The following is a 21,253-nucleotide window of genomic DNA, read 5'->3' on the forward strand; positions in this document are numbered from 1 at the left end:
AAAACTTCCCAATTTCCATCTACTTTTTTTGGTTTGTTTAGCTTTTGCCTTCAGTGAAAGATGTCAAATTATCTTGGATACCAAGGAAACCACATCTTGAGGCATGGTGGGAAAGAGCAATGAAATGAGAAAACAAAATTGGATGTTACTCCAGCTCTGGATAAGCCATAATCTTCTTGGACTTCTTTCTTCATCTCTAAAATGAGGGGGTAGAAAGAGATGATATTCAAGGTCCTTCCCATACAGTGAGGAGCTCGATTCTTACTTAGGTCAATCAGCTGATACAGACTTGAGACACATTTGTACCAGACATTAATCTAGGATCAAAATATCTTAATTTAATTAGCAAGCAGAGCAGAAAGAAGGGGCATCAAAAAACAAGTTTCAGTCCAGAGGCAGATTATTCCAATGCTAGCCTCAACAATCAAGAGTAATGTTACTTCAATTACAACTGCTATTATTTATATGTATCAATAAAAATTAGTAAATACTGATGAGTCCCACAAAGTCAACTTATAATCTATCTTGGAATTATTTCTCCTACTTCCCCAAAAGTTTGTTGTGCTGTAAACTATTGAGATACTATGAATGTACCCTTACTAATTATATAAAGTAATCCAATGTACTTATAAAAACTTATGGATAATATCATTTTACATGGGAATGTTTTTAGCACCATAGATCCACTCATTTTAAATAATGTCCATGTTTTTGACAGATCTGAATCAGAAATTATGTTAATCACTTAATTCCAAGCCTTCAATTTGAAACTCAGTGGAAAGTCTGAACACATAATATGTTTTCAACAATGACTCCCAAAAACTATGACAGAAGAGGACAAGTTCTTAGTGTTTCTGCCAATCTGTGAAGATTTTAAGTACAGGTCTATTGACATTCTGTGTTTTTGGCGTTTGGATGGAAACTCCACTGGGGTTCTAGAAGGTCTTTCCCCATGATGTTAATGACTTTTAACAGCTAATATTACTAAGATATGCCTACAAGGGTAAATTTAAAAGCAAGTTTTAAACCATCTAGAAAATGAAAAAAGGCAAACTGCTTTATACTCCTAAGTACTTCATATTCCCCATCCTTCTATTAGGTGAAACAAATCAAACTTTTGAGATTTCTGTTTTCTGTAAAATGAGATGGTTTTTGGTAAAAGGTCCCTTCAGCTCTAAATCTAGGTTTCAAGTGCACTATGACCAACCTTGTTATACTCTAAGAGTCTGATGAATAGAAGACTAAGGAGGGATTATTATTATTATTATTATTATTCATGAAGGAGGGATTATTCACACAAAGGGAAAGAAAAAAAAATCATGTCAACCCATGCATTATATAAAGAACTCAATAATATAAACTAAAGTTTTAATGAAACATGAACAAATTACAAGTACACATCTCAATTATCTACCTTTATCCAACATTACAATATTACTGATACAATATTCAGGTTATTTTAAAAACCACCCAACATGTATAATACTACCTACCAAATGTAAACAAAGTAGAATGTGAGGATTAATGTGAAGAGACCAGGCTGGAGTGAAATCTACTCTTTAAAAAAACATACCCATTATGATGTTGAAATATATTCACAGGGTATAACAATTTCCATTGCAAGAACACCAGTCATCTAATGTCATGTATAATGCTGATTGACTAATTTTTGTCATAAAATAGCAGAAACTAATATGTAATAAATTTATGTGTATGTAAAAAATATACAAGTATACAATATTAAGAGGTTAGAAAACTGAATACTTTGGAAAAGATTTATTAGTCTGTACAAGTTAGTCTTGATAACCACTGCTACTTGTTACAGTAAATTCAAGATTTTCATTGCAATAGTATTTCCCCACACATCAGAATCCAGAAGCTATATAATGTCTTTTCTCAAACTGTCACTTCGTGCTTTTCTCCCTGACCCCCAAAACATAGAAATAAGGTTCATAATATCAACTAGCCATTTAAAGCAATCATATGATACATATCTTCATAACATTAAACAAGCTACAGTTGAGATACTTGGACAAACACCAACATTTAAGAAAAAGTGTTGGTTTTAAAATGTGCTAAGTACTATATGAACAAGTCACAATGAACACACTAATTTCATATCCCTCTGGAAACAAAGTGGGGGGAAAAAACTTGACTGCCACTATCAAACACTGCATTACAAAATGTGCAGTGTAAAAGTGCCATGAATTTAATGTATATATCACAGGATTAAAACTCCAGTTAAGCAACTGAGTTATTCATTGAAGTGAATTAAAAAGTAGGTCCCAATTGTTATTTCACTGCTAGTTCAGAAGCATCATCAGACAAATGCATACAATTATAAATTGGCCTCAGCCATAATGCATCTTGAGTTTTTGCTAAATACCCCCCCAAAAATTTTTAAAAATAAATCTGTAACTTCAGCTTCTTAGAGAAGCTTTAAGAACATGCTGTTAAACCTGCAAAGGAATTTTATCAGGAATAGATCTGTTACACTTATAGCTCCCAGTATTTCTAGGAGTTATACAAAGCAATCCAATAATCAGACAAAATTAACCAAAAGGAAACCAAAATGCAGACAGACAGCTTTACAAAAGATATTTGTTGGATGGATTAAAAAAAAAAATACATGATGAATGTAGGTCATAAAATCGATTGCGCTTGGTAATGCACACCCATTTTATGTTACATAAAAGACTGAAGGTTGCAATTTGTGCATGCTTACCATAAACATTTTTACCTGGGAAAGCTGATGAGTGTTTTCTTATAAATGTTCATCGCCATGATACAAAACAAATATGTGCAAACTGCAAGGTCCCTAAAATAGCAGTTAAGGAGTTTATATACAGAAAGATGACACTATCTGATCAAAAACGCAAAAGATAGACCTTCCCAGAGTTTATAACATAGAACAATATCCTCCACAAGCTCCTCCGTGGCTTTCTTCCCTGTGAGATAGCCTTACTCCTTTATTCTGGTTCTCACTCTCCCATAGTCCGGGGGTTTGAATGATCTTTTCAACAAGTTCTTCAAAGGCACATTGTACACCATCACAGGTTTTTGCACTTGCCTCTACAACATAGAAAACAACAACAACAACAACAAAAAAAAAAGTTCATTTCTTTTGAAAAACAAAAATAAACGCTTAGAAGTAATATACAACTTTCTCTCTGTCTCTGTATTTCCAAGTTTTTTCTGGGAAATATTTTACTACTTAGTTTATTGTGAAACCAAGAAATATTTTCCACATGTCTCCCCCTAGTCTTTCTTGATACGCCTCTCAAAACTGTATCACAAAAATAACTGCTATCAACCAAGGTCTCATAATTTATATTACACTTAATTTTCAACCCAAAAGAAAGCCTAGATATTAGATGTACTTGATTTCAGAGAAAAATGACTCTACTTATATGAATCTGTCATTTTATGTAGTTTTAGCTAAGAGAAATGATTTAATTAATGGTTGAGTCATTTAAACTCATTAACTTTTCTTTATAAAAGAAGGATTCAATTATATTGTAAAAAGGAAAATAAAAGTAATCTGATTTTATTGTTTGGCATTTGTAATGCAATGCAAGTAAGAAAAAATAATAGTCAAGTGATATAATTTAATAAAAATTACTACCTCTCCAACAGTTACACAATTTAAAATGCAAAGCTAAAGCTGATTTAAAACACAAAACCAGACAAAATCAGGAATATATTTCAAGAAATAAAATGCGAGGATCTTTGTCAATCGCTTGAATTCTTATTGAAAAGTTTTTAAAAGGATAAAATATTTAATATAATAATAATTAATAATAATAAATAAAAATATATTATATATAACATAATATATAAATTTAATTTAATGTAGAGGGTCACAATCACAGAGGGGAAACTCTGGGTAAGGTATAAAACCCTTCAGGCCAGAGGGAACCTGCTAACAATATCTGGTTTAGCTCCCATGTCCCCAAGGGCTCAGCCTTCCTGAGAAGTCAAGGGGCGGTGACAACCTGTGTTGAGATTGAAACAGAGTGATACCAGGTGGAAAACTACATACAAGTTGTTTATGTAGTCCCACGTGCTCAGTATTGTTTTTGTTACATTATAAAAAGGGGAAAGCCATTGAAATAAACGGACTCCATTTTTCCACCATCCTTAGGAGTTCTGCCTCATCACTTCTCCACTAGGAAAGTATATTTTAATCACCCTGGTGTGGGGGCTCTAAGAAAGCAGGACACAACATGACAATATAACTACTTCATATTACAGAGATGTCTTCAAGTAGCCTGGTTCAAGAAATTCAAACATCAAGAGTTAATATCCCTGACATTTAAGTAATAACATTAGATCCAAAGTTTTTTCAGATCTACCACCTCATTTTATTTAGGCATTATGATGATTTCCATAAGATTAAAGAGCCACCCACAAATGAATATCGAAGTGGTACTACTTCAATAAGAAACTGCTATAATTACTTCTAGGGCCTAGTTAGAATATACAACTTTAAAAACCTACCTATAAATAACATGGAATGCTTCCGTGCAAATTTCAGCCCTTCATTTCTATCAACTTCACGGTTTTCCTATAAGAAAAAGATCTATTAATAAAAGTTCTATAACATAGTGTTAAATGGTCAATTCTTCTTTACCTTCTTACCTTATCAATTTTGTTTCCAACTAGCATTTTTACTATGTCGTTTCTCGTGCAGTATGTTTCCAATTCATTTAACCAATTATCCAGCTTAACAAAAGTATCTCTTCTTGTGACATCATAAACTGAAACAGAAGAGTTAAGAGCCACAAAATACATATTAAAAAGCAAGAAAGAATTTTTAAATGCTTAAAACTTGCAACAAATAGCTCACATCTTATAAAGTTCACATTTCTTTAGCTAGAGTTACTATTATCTACTTTATCCAAAGGAAATATCACAATAAAATTCACTTTTAATGATTATAAAAACCAGGCACTCTAGTAACGTATTCCACGTGATGGCAAAATAGCAATTGCTTCTACCACAGTAGTAAGAATTGTATGACCTATACTTAATGAATATAAATTAGTAGCATTACTTTTAATTTATTTGCAAGTTTGAACCCAAATGAAACCATGTTTTCAAGTAAATGCTCAATAAAATACCAAGAGATATTGAATGGATTTGACTTCTAATTAACCTGTTAGCCAGTTTTCTCCCCAATCTGCAATTACTACATTTCTAGGAAAATGTGCCCCATATGATAAAATATGTTCCTTATTCTGTTCATTGCTCCTTTTCTTTTTACAGCCTATCACTTTAATCTTATTGTTCCTAATAATGATATGTGAAAATACAGTCATATAGTGTTTACACCTTTCCTACTTATTTACAGACCATTAAAGACTTGGAAAGACTGAGAAAAGAAACAAAGCTGAAAATGTCAAGAATCATTTTCTTGATGAACAAAAATGAAATTAAAGTGTCATAAATGTTAAGAACTATTTATTCTTCATTGACACTTTTTGGAATTCATTTCATAAAACTATAAATACCAAATCTTGCTACAAAAAAATTTTCAACACACTGCTTGGAATTACTGTTTCAATTTGGTAGAGGGCAGTAAGCTACTGAGCAAACTAAGTATCTTTGACCCACAAGGGGAAGTAGATATTTCATCCATAACTTTCAAATTCTATTTTTTTGTTCCAAATTCCTAGATCTTTTAGTGTTAAGTTATTCTTCATTGGTAATTATGATTTAGGAGTCTGAAATATTTGAAGTGAATAGGGATAAAGAAATCAAAGGTAAATGGGGTAAATGGCAAACAAAACAGCTGAACATGAATTCCTCTTGCATGATGCGTATTGTGTCATACAATTTTCATACACAATTCATAGTTTCAAATGCCTTGAAATGTTTTTCTACTAGTGGAAAAACGTCTGTACTGATCCATATATATATATATATATATATACTCTTTCTTTCTCCTCATCAACATTCTGACCAAAGGCATGGAGTGAATAAACATTGGCCCAAATTAAAAAAAAAAAAAAAAAAAATTAGTGTTTCTAATACTTACATTGACCCTGATTATCTTCATTAAGGTCCTACACTAACCTAATAAGTAAATTAACCTGGATTTTTTTTTTCTCTTTGAAGGAAGAGACAGCTGAAGAATAACCACTATATAGTTTTTAGTATGAATAAACACTAAAGAGTTGGCACTGAATAAAAAGGAGACTTTTAAATATAGGATTTAAGAAAACAAGAAGTTTCTAAAAATATTTAATTCCAGAAAAACTTGCATACTCAGATTTTTACATAAGCACAGTGAAGCAAAATTAAAATGCTTACCTAATATAACACCTTGTGCACCTCTGTAATAGCTAGGTGTTAGTGTTCTGAAGCGCTCCTGACCTGCTGTATCCTAGAATGGACAAATCAAAGTGAAAGACAATAAACCTTCTCGTTACTTAGAAAATCCCAGTTTGAAGCTGGAAGATAGCATATACTTTGGTTTAAAGAAGGCTAAAGAGGTCAAGTGAGTTGCTCAGGGTCATACATAAGTATCAGAGTTAAGATTTGAATCCAGATTCTATAAATCCATAGTTACTATTTTTTCCACTGTATCGTGTAAAATCCATTAAGTGGTAAAAAGTCAAAATTTCACTGTTGTCCAATATACCACGAAAATATAATATACCAAAATAATATAAAATGTTATACAACTGGAAAATTTTCATTAAACATGAAATAAACCGAACATTAACATCTCTCTGGAGAAAAGGAATAAATTTTAATGCAATTTTTCTTTTAAAAATTTATTATGAAACTCTTCATTTAGAAGGAATTATAAGCATGTCACATTGTAAAATATAAATATTAAACAAAGTTGACTAAATATATACTTCAAACTATTTACATTTTAATATAAAATTTAACATAAAAATATCAAATATTCCTGTGTACCAACTTCCATTTTACTTACATGTATACATTTTCCTAATTATCGTTTTACTTTGAAATAGTTCACATTTTCATGTTTCTTTATGCTTCTATTTTTTCTACTATATTGATAATTAATTCTACTATATTGATACACTATAGTTTTTAGCTTAGATATTTAGGCTGTTCACTTACTTATTTTGTTTTGTTTTATTAGGCTGTTTTTATTTTCACATTACAAGCAAATGTATTTTAAATATGCAGGTAGAGATTTTCTCTTTTTCATAATTCAATAATCATACAACAATTCCAAAACTAGTATACAAAGGGCATGCTTTTTGGGGATAGTATTCTACCAAAATGACCAAAAGGATTCCACTAAATTATAATCACTATATAAGTATTTAAGTAACCAATGCAAAAGTTTACATTCTTAACCCAAGGGCAGAATTTTCTTATTTTTACTCATTTACAGAGAGTCAGAGGACTTTAGAGAGCATCTCACCCAACCCTTTTATTTTACAGAGGAGAAAACTGTAGCTTTATCCAGATAACAGGTAAAAATGATTATTTAAGTGTGATTTGAACCTAGGTCTTCTGAGTACAGAGACAGCAGCCTTTAAGATATCTTTAAGAGAAGTTGAACATGTGTAACTTTTTTTTTTTTTTAAAGTAAATTGCCTCTAGATCATTTACCAGTTCAAAGGGTATGTTAATATCTTGCATTGAATGGGTTCTTGGTACACATAAATGTCATTTTTGGGGGCAACATATTTGCTATACTCTCCCCAATATGTCAACTCATAAAGTTTGCTCCTTTGGATTATATAAAAACCTGGACAAAGTCTACATTGTCCCCAAATAAGTTCTCACTTGTTCAAAGGATCAAAACTTCTCTTTCACAAATAGGTACATTATTCCATTTTATATTAATTTTAATGTTACTTTTTTTATCCTGCATCTTGCTTTAAAGAAGGAATTTTCTTGCTCTTATATTCGCACATTTGCAAGTAATTTCTGACTATGGAAGTACAGAATTAATGAATTAAATCAGAACACTATTTGGAGAGAAGAGAGAATCAAACTATGTTTCCCTTTCACTTCCTTCGGGTAGCAGGAGATAATTTTAAGTTTTTTCACCAATAGCAGGGAGGAGTCAGCCCTCTGTATCAGCTGCTAAGGGTAAGTAAGCCTGGATTGGGAGGCAAAGTAAGTGAAAGCTTCTTTTGCTACTTGGTTCTCATATACCTTCAAGTCTGAAGGCAGTTATGAGTAGTGTTTTGGAATTAGAGCAGCTTGTCTTTGTCCTTGGGCAAACAGGGAAAATGACATAATAAGAAAAGGGATATTCATTTTTGTGTTTGTATCCCCTGTCGAGTAGGGTCTGGTATACACAACAGGAACTTAAGGCCTCTAACATTGCTTAGTCCAACAGCCTTACTTTAGAAATAAGAAACCTGATAATACCCAGATAGAGTAAATAAACTGACAAAGGTCACAAAGCTAATAAAAACACTGGATTAAAACTGAGGTGTTACTTTACTTTTTGCACAATGGAGTGAACAAATTCTTCTCGCTCACACTATTTGTATGATCCCAGGAAAAATTAGTGGTACCTCTCAATGCTTCCAGGCACTGCTGCAGATTACAGGAGGTTCTGCATTACTACAGGGAGTTTCTTAAATCAAAGAAATCCAGGTGCCCCACCCCATCTCCTTTCCCAACTCCCTTCCCCAATCTACAAAGTTTTAAATCAGAAATTTCCCTTTATTAATAATTCTAACAATTCAGTTTAGAATTATCAATTCTTAATTTCATTTTTAAAAAATTTTAATGAATATATAGTTGAGCTAATTTGGCAAAAAACACCAAACCAGTGCTATCAAGAAAAAACACAGTATTTTATAACCCACAAGTAAACAGATACAAAATGTTCCTTATGAATATATTGCCAAACATTAGAACCAAATGGTCCATATCTAAAATACAAATGCCTACACCAAGGCAGCTGACATAGGAAACCTCATCTTCATGAGTTCAAATTCAGTCTCAGAAATTTATTAGTTGTGTGACCTTGGGTAGCTAACTTAACCCTGAGCTAGAGAAGGAAACAACAACCACTCTAGCATCTTTTTGCTAACAAAATCCCCAAAATAGGGTCACAAAGAGTCAGACAGTTCAATTGGCCCATATCAATCTCTATGGCATAAGGAGGCTAAGAATAGCTACTGATAAATAATTCACAAAGGGAAAATAAAATTGATTTTTAAAAATTCTACTGGACTATGACATAAAATTATTTCATTAAATTAATAATGTATCTGGGTAAAGTACTACAGAGTAAGCATAATAATATAATGGGAAGAGTGCTAGATTTGGAGTTGAGAGAAATCTAAGTTGAAATTCCGACTTGACATTTTCTAGCTTTGTAGCTCTGGGACAAGTCACTTCATTTCCCTGAAACTCGGGTATTTACTTTGTATGTAAAATATTAAACAGGAACAGCTAAGTGGTGCAGTGAATATAGCAGTGGCTCTGAAGTTAGGACATTCAGATATACCTCCTCTGATTTAATGTGTTCTAGTGTGACACTTACCGTGTGACCCTCAACCAAGTCACTTGCCCTGCCCCATCCTCCCAAAAGATTATCACATAAAATGCTTTTTGCAAATCTTAAGACACTATAAAAACCAACCACTACTATCATTATCAAAATAAGAGTTATTGACAAAGACTACACAGAATGAAAAAATATGGTTGGGTTGTAATTTATATAGAAGAGTCACAAAACCACTGGATTATTTAAGAATATAAAATACGGTCTGTGGCAATTTATCTCTTCAAACTAGTTCACAACTAACAAAGATGTAGTTAATAATGTAACTTGCTTATCTCAGTGTCTGCTAATGTAAGGGGGAAATGGTCACCCTACACCTTTAATGGATTATAGCACAACCTTCTAAGGGAAAACTCCGAGGGTAGGCAGATGACTCACACAAGGCTACCACATGATAGCCAATAACAAGGCTTGACTCCAATACAACCTCACCCCCACTGCACCCAACATTCCCTCCACAGCCCCTTCCCTCTGCTATGCAACCTCTCCCTTTATGGTCCAGGCACCCGACAGTCAGCAGTTATAACCTTACCACATCCAGAGTCCTTGCACTAGCAACTGAGTGAAATTCTGTGTCCCTTTACTTCCACCACTTAACAGCTGCAGCAAGTACCATCCACAGGGAATGAGCAACCAAGAAGAATCCAGCCTCTCCTTTTCATTTTTGGTGGGAAGAAAAAGTATGGCTAGGCTGCAATCAAAATCCGATTCCTTCATATTACCCCTCGCCCCCAAACTTTTCTCATTTCTCCTGATGACTCTATCATACTTTTGGTGTGGTGCTAAATTTCACATGTTCCCCTCATCCTACCCAATCTTGTAGTTTAACTACAATTTCATTTACAATTTCCAACTCTAATTTATTCTCTGGATCACTGTCAAATTCATATTTGTCAAGCAAAAAATCCAACCCGTTATCCCAATAGCTCTAAGATAAAATGTTATTTCATTTTTATTGCATACTTTAAATTTCTGTGTTGTACTATGCACAATTATCACCACAGTAGTACAGATATTTGCTGTATAAATAATACATATTAAAATTGCTCAAAAATTTTTACTGGTGAAGTACACAATTATCACTATTACTTTCTGGGCCTCAGTTTTCATATCTGTAACACAGTGAGAGAAAGCTAGAGATCTCAGATTCACTCCAGTCTGAAATTCTTTGATTAACGTTATCAGTTTTAATATTTCTAGCATGAAGTCAAGAGCTGTGTTATGTTACAACACCCAAACTTCTTAAAATTAAGCAAATTCCATTTAGAAGGGGAAAAGGTAAGAGTCAAATTCTCAAATCACCTCCTTCCACTCTGCTGATTTCCTTGCCTTTTCAACTTCTGGTGTTCTCTTTGCTTGATCCTTCTTTTCCCCAAGAAAGTCACAAGGGTGGAATGTTAAAGGACAGACTTCCAAATTATGTCAGCCAAAGGGAATAACCAATCTAGTAGCCAAATGCACAGCAGATGGAAAAAACATTAGATATAATACATGATGTAGCAAACTGATGGCTGTGACTATTTTTCTGAAAAATAATTGGCAATAAAACCAGATAGACAGTTCCATTAATGCATATTTACAAATACCAAAAAATACTTTTCACTTGACAAGCTTTCTGAGTCTTTCCCATTTTTACTAATTTTATTCTGTTGGTTTGCAGCTTTTGTCTACAACAGTTAGGGATCCTTCCCACCCTAAACTATAATTTCTACTATTCAGAAACTAACTAGAACTTGTATATGCAAGTTATCTACAAAACAATGTGATTCTTCCTGAAGTTCCACAATATTTGTCCCCCTAATTACAATGCTAGGAAGATGGAAAGAGTATGAGTTAAAGTAAAAGAAACTACTAGAATTTTAAACAATTGTAATGTAATTTTATCACAATCTTTAAAACTGGTATTTTAGTTAGTGGCTATAAATAAGGTAAAATTAAGAAAAAACAGACATTCTATTTGAGCCTGTTATGAATCAGCTTTCCATTTTGGTACACTAATCAGAACACCAAATCTCAGTATGCATTTCAATTATATTCAAGATTGATAATTGGGAAACGTGACAAGCTGTTACAGAGCTTTAAAACACCACAATGTTATGTTCATACTTAAAAAAAAAAAAGTTATCAAAGTTCCCAATATAAAAATAACTTTAATGGCCAAGAAATTTAATGACCAACATTATTTAAGTCATGTTACATAATAACCTAAATAAATGAGTAAATGGAAATTCTGACCAAGATGAACAAATGGTAGAGCAAAAATTTACTATAAGTTCAAGATTACTCCCAATAGCATTCTTTTCATTATGTCAAGTTGACAAAATAATACCCAGGGAAACCATGTCCTATATCTTCAGCATGAAGGATCCATTACTCCACTACTTCTATAACCATCCTATTGGTCTCCATTCTACCCAGAAATGTAACCAATATTCATGAATACTCACAGGAATAAAAAAGAAGGCACAGGAGGAGAATGGCCCTTAAAGGCAATCTAGCCCTAGCCCAACCCATATTTGAAAAATAATCTCCTTTGTAATAAACCCAGCAAGTGATCAAATCTTTAAAGACTTACAATAATAATGAATTAATTCCACATTTAGAAAATCTTAATTATTAGGAAGTCAAAATAGCTCCTCCCATAGTTCCTATTCTATCCTCTGGGGCTAAACAGATTAAATATGATTTTTTTTTCCCACATTTAAATAATACTTGGATATGGCTATTGTGACCCAGCTATCCCAATATTCTCTTCTCCAGGATATATATATCCTCAGTTCATATAGCATGAACCTAAGATCTGTTCAAAATCCTGATCAGAATATTTTCCCTACCGTCAACAGATAAGAGCACTTCTCCCAGGAGGAAGTCTACTGCTAACTTGCTACTACAGCTGAGCCAACACTGGCTACCAATAGTGAAGCAGCAATGGAGTGAACAGTTTACAGAGTTGGTACCCAGCACCACATTTACTCATCTGGGCCAGAATATTTGCAAACATCAAGAATAACAAATGATGAAGAAATTCAGAACAGGATAATTCATTCTTTTCTAAGTAAAGCTTTGAAAGATGCCAGATTCTTGGCAGAATAAGAAGGCAGCTGAAATTTTGTTTTACGCTGATAGTAACAATCCAAAGTGGTTTTATGATGCCTTGAAGGTTATTTATGGGCCAAAGACCTAAAATGCATTTCAATTACTCAGTATTGATGGAGCCATACTGATTAGTGTTAAGGACATCCATGTACGAATGAATACTTACAAAAATATAAATTTTCTGGATTAAAAGAAGAGGAAATAAAATACTTAATACTATTTTAGAAGAAGAAATTGAATAAGCCATCAACAAACTCCCTAAGAATACATCTCCAGGATCAGATGGATTTACAAGTGAATTCTATCAAACATTTAACAAACAATTAATTTGAATACTACATATAAACTATTTGGAAAAAAGGAATCCTGTCAAAATGCTTTTATGACACAAAAGTGGTGCTGATATCTAAACCAGGAAGAGCCAAAACAAAAAAGAAAATTATAGAAAAAATTCCCTAATGAACATTGATGCAAAAATTTTAAATAAAATATCAGCAAAGAGACGACAGAAATTTATTACAAAGGAGTGGGATTTATGCCAGGAATGCAGGATTAGTTCAATATTAGTAAAGGTATCAACTTAAATGACCATATAAATAATAAAACCAATAGAAATCACATGATTTATCTTGACACAAAAAATGAGTATAATAGGGATAAGCTAGAGTGAAGCAAGGATACCTCTTGTCACTTCTTTTACTCAATCTTATATTAGAAATGGTAGCTTTAGCATTAAAAGTAAAAAATAGGCAATAAGGGGGAAAAAAAGTATCATAAAACTTTCATAGAAAATCCTAGAGAATTAACTAAAAAAATTACTTGAGATTATTAACTTCAGCAAAATTACAAGACTCAAAACAAACCCACATAGCATTTATGTATGTGTTACCAACAAAGCACAGCAGCAAGAGATAGAGAAATATCATTTAAAATAAGTGTAGACCCCCAAAAAAATTTGGCAATTTACCTTCCAAGACAAACCCAAGAACCATATAAACATAACTTATAAAACACTTTTCACACAAATGAAGTAAAATTTAAGAAACTGGAAAAGTATCAACTACTCATGGGTAGCCTAAGCCAATATAATAAAAATGATAGTTTCTACCTAAATTAACTTACTTATTTAATGCCACACTAAACTCCCCCCAAAAAATATTATATAGATCTGGAAAAATAAAATTCATCTAAAAGAACAAAAGCTCATGAATTTCAAAAGAATTAATGAAAAAAAAAAAAAAACCCAACAGAAGGTAGTATAGCCATTCCAAACCTAAAACTATAATATAAAGTAGCAATCATCAAAAATTTTTGGTACTGAATAAGAAACAGTGGTAGATCAGTGGAATAGACTATGTATACAAAATATAACAGTAAATGATTATAATTATGTACTGAATGATAAATCCTAAGACTCCAGTTTCTGAGATAAGAATTCACTATTTGATTTAAAAAAAAAAAACTTCTGGGAAAACTAGAAAATAGTATGGCAGAAACTAAGTACAAACCAACATATCACAGCAATCAGATAAAGCCAAAACTGGTACATGATAAGGATGATACCACCAGTAAATTAGGAAAGCAAGGAATGGTTTACCTGTCAGATATATAGAAAAAGGAAGGATTATGAAATAGAAAACATTATTGTAATGCAAAATGGATAATTTTGATCACATTAAATTAAAATGTTTTAGCAGAAACAAAATAAATGCAACTAAGATTATAAGAAAAGCAGAAAGCGCCTGGAGAGACTTCCATGAACTGATGCTGAGTGAAACGAGCAGGACCAGGAGATCATTATATACTTCAACAACAATACTATATGATGACCAGTTCTGATGGATCAGGCCATCCTCAGCAACGAGATCAACCAAATCATTTCTAATGGAGCAGTAATGAACTGAACTAGCTATGCCCAGAAAAAGAACTCTGGGAGATGACTAAAAACCATTACATTGAATTCCCAATCCCTATATTTATGCACACCTGCATTTTTGATTTCCTTCACAAGCTAATTGTACAATATTTCAGAGTCTGATTCTTTTTCTACAGCAAAATAACGTTTTGGTCAGGTATACTTATTGTGTATCTAATTTATATTTTAATATATTTAACATCTACTGGTCATCCTGCCATCTAGGGAGGGATGGGGGGTAAGAGGTGAAAAATTGGAACAAGAGGTTTGGCAATTGTTAATGCTGTAAAGTTACCCATGTATATATCCTGTAAATAAAAGGCTATTAAATTAAAAAAAAAAAAAAAAAGCAGAAAGCTGGGAAACAAATATTACAGCCAATATTTCTGATAAAATATAGAAAGCCGAGTCAAATTTATAAGAATGCAAGTCATTCCCCAGTTGATAAAAGGTCAAAGGATATGAATAGGTAGTTTTCAAATGAAGAAATTAAACCTAACTATAGCTTTGTTAAAAAAAAAAAAAAAAAAGCTCAATTGTAAAATTGCTCTAAATCACTATTGAATAGAGAAATATAAATTAAAACAACTTTGAGGTACCACCTCGCACCTATCAGATTGGCTACTAAGATAGAAAAGGAAAATGAAGGTCATATTGGTAGAGCTGTGAACTAATCTAACCACTCTGAAGAAAGAGTTGGAAATTGAGCCCATCAATTGGGAAATGGCTGAACTAGCAGTGGTATAAGAAATGTACTGTTGTGGTATAAAAAATGATAAACAGGTGGATTTCAAAAAAACCTGGATTTTTGTGAACTGATTTTGATTGAAGTGAACAGAACCAGAACATTGTACACTGTGTATGATCAACTATGACTGTATTGCTCTTGAGCAATATAGTAATCCAAGACAATTCCAAAAGATTCACAATGAAAATGCTACCCACATCCAGAGAAAGAACTATGAAGCCTGAATGCAGATGGAAACTTCCTATTTTCAATCTATTTTTTTGTTTTTTTCTTTTTCATGGTTTTTCTCTTTTGTTCCGATTCTTCTTCCACAATATAACTAATGTGAAAATATGTTTGACATGATTGCACATGTATAATAATCTGTATCAGACCGATTGCTATCTTGGGAGGCAGAGGGATAGAGGAAGAAAAATTTGAAATTCAAAATCTTATTTAAAAAATGAATATTGATAATTATCTTTACATGTAATTGGAAAATATTTACAAAAGAAAAATATTATTCTCCTAATGGCACATATCCAAAAGACAGTATCTGCTTTCCCAATTTTTTTTAAAAAAGACAATATTAAAGATCAAGTTTTAACAAAATGATAGTTAAACATTTAAAACTGGTCTATGGAGTATAAAAATGCTTAAATACTGAATGAGGTGATTTTTAAAAGTATTTGTCATTAGCTACTGAGACAGTGGTCAAAGGATCACCTATCACTCATTAGGAACCTCAGAAACCATCCAGCCAAGTCCCTCATTTTAAAGATATAGAAACTGAGGCTAGAAAATTAAATGACTTGCTTATAGTCTTAGAGGGATTAAGGATCAAATGGGATTTGAATCCAGGTCCTACACTTCCAAAGTTAGCAGTCCCTAAACTATTACTCTATCATTAATTATACAGATGAAGTCAATTAAGAACAATTTTTTAAACTTGGTTTGTTAAGCACCATGCCTAAGTGAAGGGCAGGTCAATTCTCCAAGAACCTCCACAGCTGTGAATCATTAACACCTGAAGGAGTTGCAAAGCATCCTTTGCTGATGCAGGTGTTCCTTGTGGATTGGGAGTGAAAAATTGGAGACAGAGGGAATAGGAGAAATCAGAGAACAGCAACTGCCTCTCAGTCTCTTTGTATCATCCTCCTCCTCTAACATGAAGAGATCCATTCTGCTGGTCCGAGTTAGACCTCCAGCAGTCACTGGCAGGTGGCTCCCGTATCCCAACGTGGGGCCTAAGAAGCACAAAAATTACAAGAAGCAGCAGCAGTGACCCAAGAAGCAAAGCAAGTTTATGAATGGGATCCTCCCAGAGCTCTTTCAGGAATCCCGCGGGAAAGGAAAGGAAGAGACCAAGTAAGACTTTTTTTAGTCAGAGTAATTAAATGGGCCAAGACATCAAAGGGCTGAGCCAGGAGACTGATGAGAGACTTATGAAAAATGCCTATTCTGACTACAATCCTCTTCTCTGATTGAAAGTTTACCTCCATGGCAACTCACAAGACTCAACACCTGCTATAGTGCTGTTTGCACTCCCTAGCATGCAGATTCAGATAACAGCTAATGCACAGACTTACTGAAATAATCACAGTCTCATAAAACAAAAAAACGGGAATTGTTAAGGACCATGCTAAAGTGAAGGGATAGGTCAATTCTCCAAGATCCTCTGCAGCTGTGGATCATAAACTTGACGGTGTTGCAAAGCAGCCTTTGAAGATCTTCCTTGTAGATTGGAAATGAAATAAATTGGAGGCAAGAGGGAAGAAGAGGTCAGAGAACTCAACTGCTTCTCAGTCTCCTTGTATCAACATCATCCTCTCACATGAAGAGATCCATTCTACAGGTCTGAGGTAGATCTCCAGCAGCCACTGGCAGGTGGCTCCCGTATCACAACATGGTTGGTAGGCAAATAGACTAAGGGAAGAATCCTAAAAGTCATCTAGACTTTTCTTTATCTTAATAGAGATGAAGGAAATGAGGCCCAAAAATATGCCCAAGGAAAACACAGGCAGTGAGCAGCAGAGACAGGATTTGAGCTCAAGGCCTGTGCCTCAAAGTTCTTGGTTCTTCCCATTCTCCTGAGAGCCCCGGCTTCCTACATCTGGAGCCAAGAGGCTCACTTCACTAGTGAGAGTGGGAATACTAAAGACAAGACCTGGTAAACTAAAAATAGCAATAAGATAGGTAGTAACACTGCTGGATCAACTTTTTGAGCATAGTTCCAAATTGCTCTCCAGAATGGTTGATTCGTTCACAATTCCACCAACAATGTATCAGTGTCCCACATCACCTCCAACATTCATCACTATCTTTTCCTGTCATCTTAGCCAATTTGAGAGGTGCATGGTTGTCTCAGAGTTGTCTTAATTTGCATTTCTAGGATCAATAGTGATTTAGAGCACCTTTTCATATGACTAGAAATAGTTTCAATTTTTTTCATATGAAAATTTTCTATCGATATCCTTTGACCATTTATCAACTGGAGAATGGCTTGATTTCTTATAAATTTCTTATGAATCTTATAAATAAATTCTCATATAATTTGGAAATGAGGTCTTTATCAAAGCCTTTGAATGTAAAAATGTTTTCCCAGTTTGTTGATTCCCTTCTAATCTTGTCTGAATTAATTTTGTTTGTACAAAAACTTTTTAACATAATCATAATCAAAATTATCTATCTTATGATCAATAATGATCTCTAGTTCTTTTTTGGTCACAAATTCCTTTCTCCTCCACAGGTCTGAGAGATATACTATCCTCTATTCCAATTTATTTATGATCTCATTCTTTATGTCTAGATCATGAACCCATTTTGATCTTATCTTGGTGTACAGTGTTAAGTGTGGGTAATGCCTAGTTTCTGCCATCCCAAGTTTCCAATTTTCCCTACAGTTTTTGTCAAATAGTGAATTCTTATCCCAAAAGCTGCGGTCTTTGGATTTGTCAAATACTAGATTATAGTTATTGACTATTTTGTCCTGTGAACCTAACCTATTCCACTGATCAACTAGTCTATTTCTTAGCTAGTACCAAATGGTTTTGATATATACTTTTATGTAATACAGTTTTAGATCACATACAGCTAGGTCACCTTCATTTTTTTTTCATTAGTTCCCTTGAAATTCTTGACCTTTTGTTCTTCCAGATGAATTTTGTTGTTATTTTTTCTAGGTCAATAAAAGTTTCTTGGGAATCTGATTGGTATAGCACTAAATAAACTGATTAGTTTAGGTAGTATTGTGACCTTTATTATATTTGTTCAACCTATCCAAGAGCACTTAATTTTTTTTCCAATTGTTTAGATCTGACTATTTATGTGGAAAGTGTTTTGTAGTTTTGCTCATGTAGTTCCTGACTTTCCCTTGGCAGATAGATAAGGGACATATTCAAGAGAGCACAGCCATTATCAAGCAAAGCCAGAATTCATGTCAATCTGCTGACTCCAAATCCATGTTCTGTGAAGAGTATATAAAAGGTTGCATTTGAGGTTATTTTTTTTGTCACATTGCATATCTTAAATATCTTTCCCTATACTCAGCCAAGGAGCATGTAATTAAAATAAAAATTTTAAATATTAAGTTATAGCAAAACTTAAGTTTTGCTAAATGATTCTGCAAAATTATACTTTTAAGAGTTTAAAAAAAAACCCACAATAAACACAATGAAATCTTTTGTCCTCTACATCTTTTAAGTCAACTGTAAAATAAAGACCAGTCTATTATGAAATGTCACTTCCAAAGTACTTCCTGTTCCCTGTTAATACCATCATCATAAATGCACTTGATGTGAGTGCAGATGCCACAGATAATCAGATTAAAAATGTAATTGGGAAATATTTAACAAATGAAATACAATATAGATAAGGTTAATAGGTCTAAGTTTGTCAATATTTTACGTATAATTTAATGGCTACATTTCTATGAGTTTGAGACCACTGTGTAGATTATCTAATAAAAAGCTTCATATAGTTAGGAAAATAGATATTTAGACTGGCAGTTATTAATAATGGAGACAGGTTTTTTTTTTTTTAATTTAAAAAAGGCCCAAGATTTATTTCATATCTTTGGTTTTTTAACTCTCCCTGTAACACCTTGAGAATTGCTCTCTTAATGAACTCAAAACTGGGTCAACCCTATTCCAATTACATTCTTGATCTAGTTCTGTCATTTACTCCACCTCTGCACTCTCACCAGAAAAATTTCGGCTTCAACACAAACAGTGAGAACTGTTTTAGTTAGAGTTCAAATACAGTGGCTCCGAGGTTAGTAGTGAGTCACAAAAAATAAAAATGTGTGCAGTATTTCCAATATTTTGCCTGTTGTATCCTTCAAAAGTTTTTCCTTAAATGCCCTTAAGATGATTTTGCTTAATTAAAGCTTACCCTAACCCATTTTGTTTACTAAATAAGAGAAAATATTGGACTTGCTTGTTTTTGTAGACCTTAGGAGACACTGAAATTTTCTGAGACGTGCTATATAATTAATCAAGAGTTATCCTAGTGCTATCTGAAAAGTCTTTTACTTAAACTTAAATACAAGAAGAAAGTTCTAACAAATTTTAAGTAAAAAGATTTGAGAATAAAATATTATGAATAGAAAGAACTTTAAAAATCAAATTGTCCAATTTTCTCATTTTATAAACAAACCAAAAAAAAAAAAAACAAAAACAAAAACAAAAACAAAAACCCAAGACCCAAAGAAAATGAGTGACTTGACTAAAGTCACAAAATGTATATGTAGCACAGGTTGGGATATGAACCTTTCATTTAACTCCAAATTCAGTCATATAATAGATATTACATTCTGAACTCAATTTGAATACTATATATCTCAAACAGATAAGGGAATAAAATTGATTGTTGCTTGTTAAGTCAATTTTTTAAAATAAAATTATACTAATGTCTTTGATTTTTATATAATCTCCATATCCCATAACTTCATCTCACTTCCCAGAGATACATCCCTTATAATTCAAAAAAGTTTAAAAATAAAGAATGCTAGTTCAATAAAACAAATGAACACACTGAAAAGAGCTGTTAGTATATGAAATGTTTTACATGAATGGCCCTTCTCTGCAAAGAAGGAATGGAAATGTTATTTTTTTTCATCTTTTTCAGTTTGTTTTGATTATCTAAAAAAGAAGTTTTTGAAATATGGGAGCTCAGAAGGGAAAAAAAAATTTAAATTGTCTGCCAAATATAACGAATCTCAAAGACAAGAATAAATAAATAGAAGACCCTTTGGGATAGGGAAAGGGAAGAAAGATACTTATCTAGGCACTACCCTCACTTCCCAGAAGTTCAGGCTTTCCAAAAACCAGCAGATATATTGGGAGCAATGGATTAACAATTACAATGAAGGCTCTGGAGAAGGAGCCATCTCAGGAAAAACCAATTTTTACAAAGGTAAAGAACTATCACAATATGGCTATTCTGTATTCCTGGAGGGATTTCCGAAGACACCAATGAAGCTAAGTTGAATGAATTAATGATCTGATGATTCCATGAAAAATGGAGATTCTTGATTCTCTGACTACCCAGAAATACACTGGAATTCCCAAAATACCCATAAAAATTACCAAGCTTTCAACCTATCTTCTAGATCAAAGATGATTTACTTCTTTATTTTCTGCTACTATTTAAAAGCAAGGATACAAGCCTGTTCCAGCACCTTTAAGAATTTTGTTTTTTTACCTGGACATCATATTACTAGTGTTTCCAACTATGACAGTAATATGATGGATTCTAATTAGGATTATAATAAATAAAATTTATACCCCAAAATAAAAGAGAAAGAAAGCAAATCAAAGAAGAATATCATATGTGACAAGGTGTTTGGCAAATCACCAAACTTTACAAATAGAATGTTAAAATAAATTCCAATTTGATATCCATTGTATCACATTTCTTTTTGCCAAGTACCTTCAGTATTAATTCATACTGAATGGCTTTTCAATATCTGAGTCACTTCAAGTTGAAAATG

General features: G+C 32.9%; 1 protein-coding gene across 1 annotated transcript in view; it reads right to left on the reverse strand.

Moving 5' to 3' along the window:
- Nucleotides 1-1,351: 1,351 nt before the first annotated feature.
- The window catches only part of RAB18 (RAB18, member RAS oncogene family), a 43,892-nt gene continuing 23,990 nt past the window's right edge, over nucleotides 1,352-21,253 (reverse strand). The window contains exons 4-7 of the mRNA XM_003771850.4: nucleotides 6,316-6,388; nucleotides 4,642-4,760; nucleotides 4,501-4,567; nucleotides 1,352-3,072 (exon numbers count right to left, since the gene is read on the reverse strand). Coding sequence (XP_003771898.1) covers nucleotides 2,900-3,072; nucleotides 4,501-4,567; nucleotides 4,642-4,760; nucleotides 6,316-6,388 — 432 coding nt within the window. The 3' untranslated portion in view covers nucleotides 1,352-2,899. The remainder of the gene's footprint in view (nucleotides 3,073-4,500; nucleotides 4,568-4,641; nucleotides 4,761-6,315; nucleotides 6,389-21,253) is intronic.

The sequence above is a fragment of the Sarcophilus harrisii genome, chromosome 5 (assembly GCF_902635505.1).
Source record: "Sarcophilus harrisii chromosome 5, mSarHar1.11, whole genome shotgun sequence".
Lineage (NCBI taxonomy): Eukaryota > Metazoa > Chordata > Mammalia > Dasyuromorphia > Dasyuridae > Sarcophilus > Sarcophilus harrisii.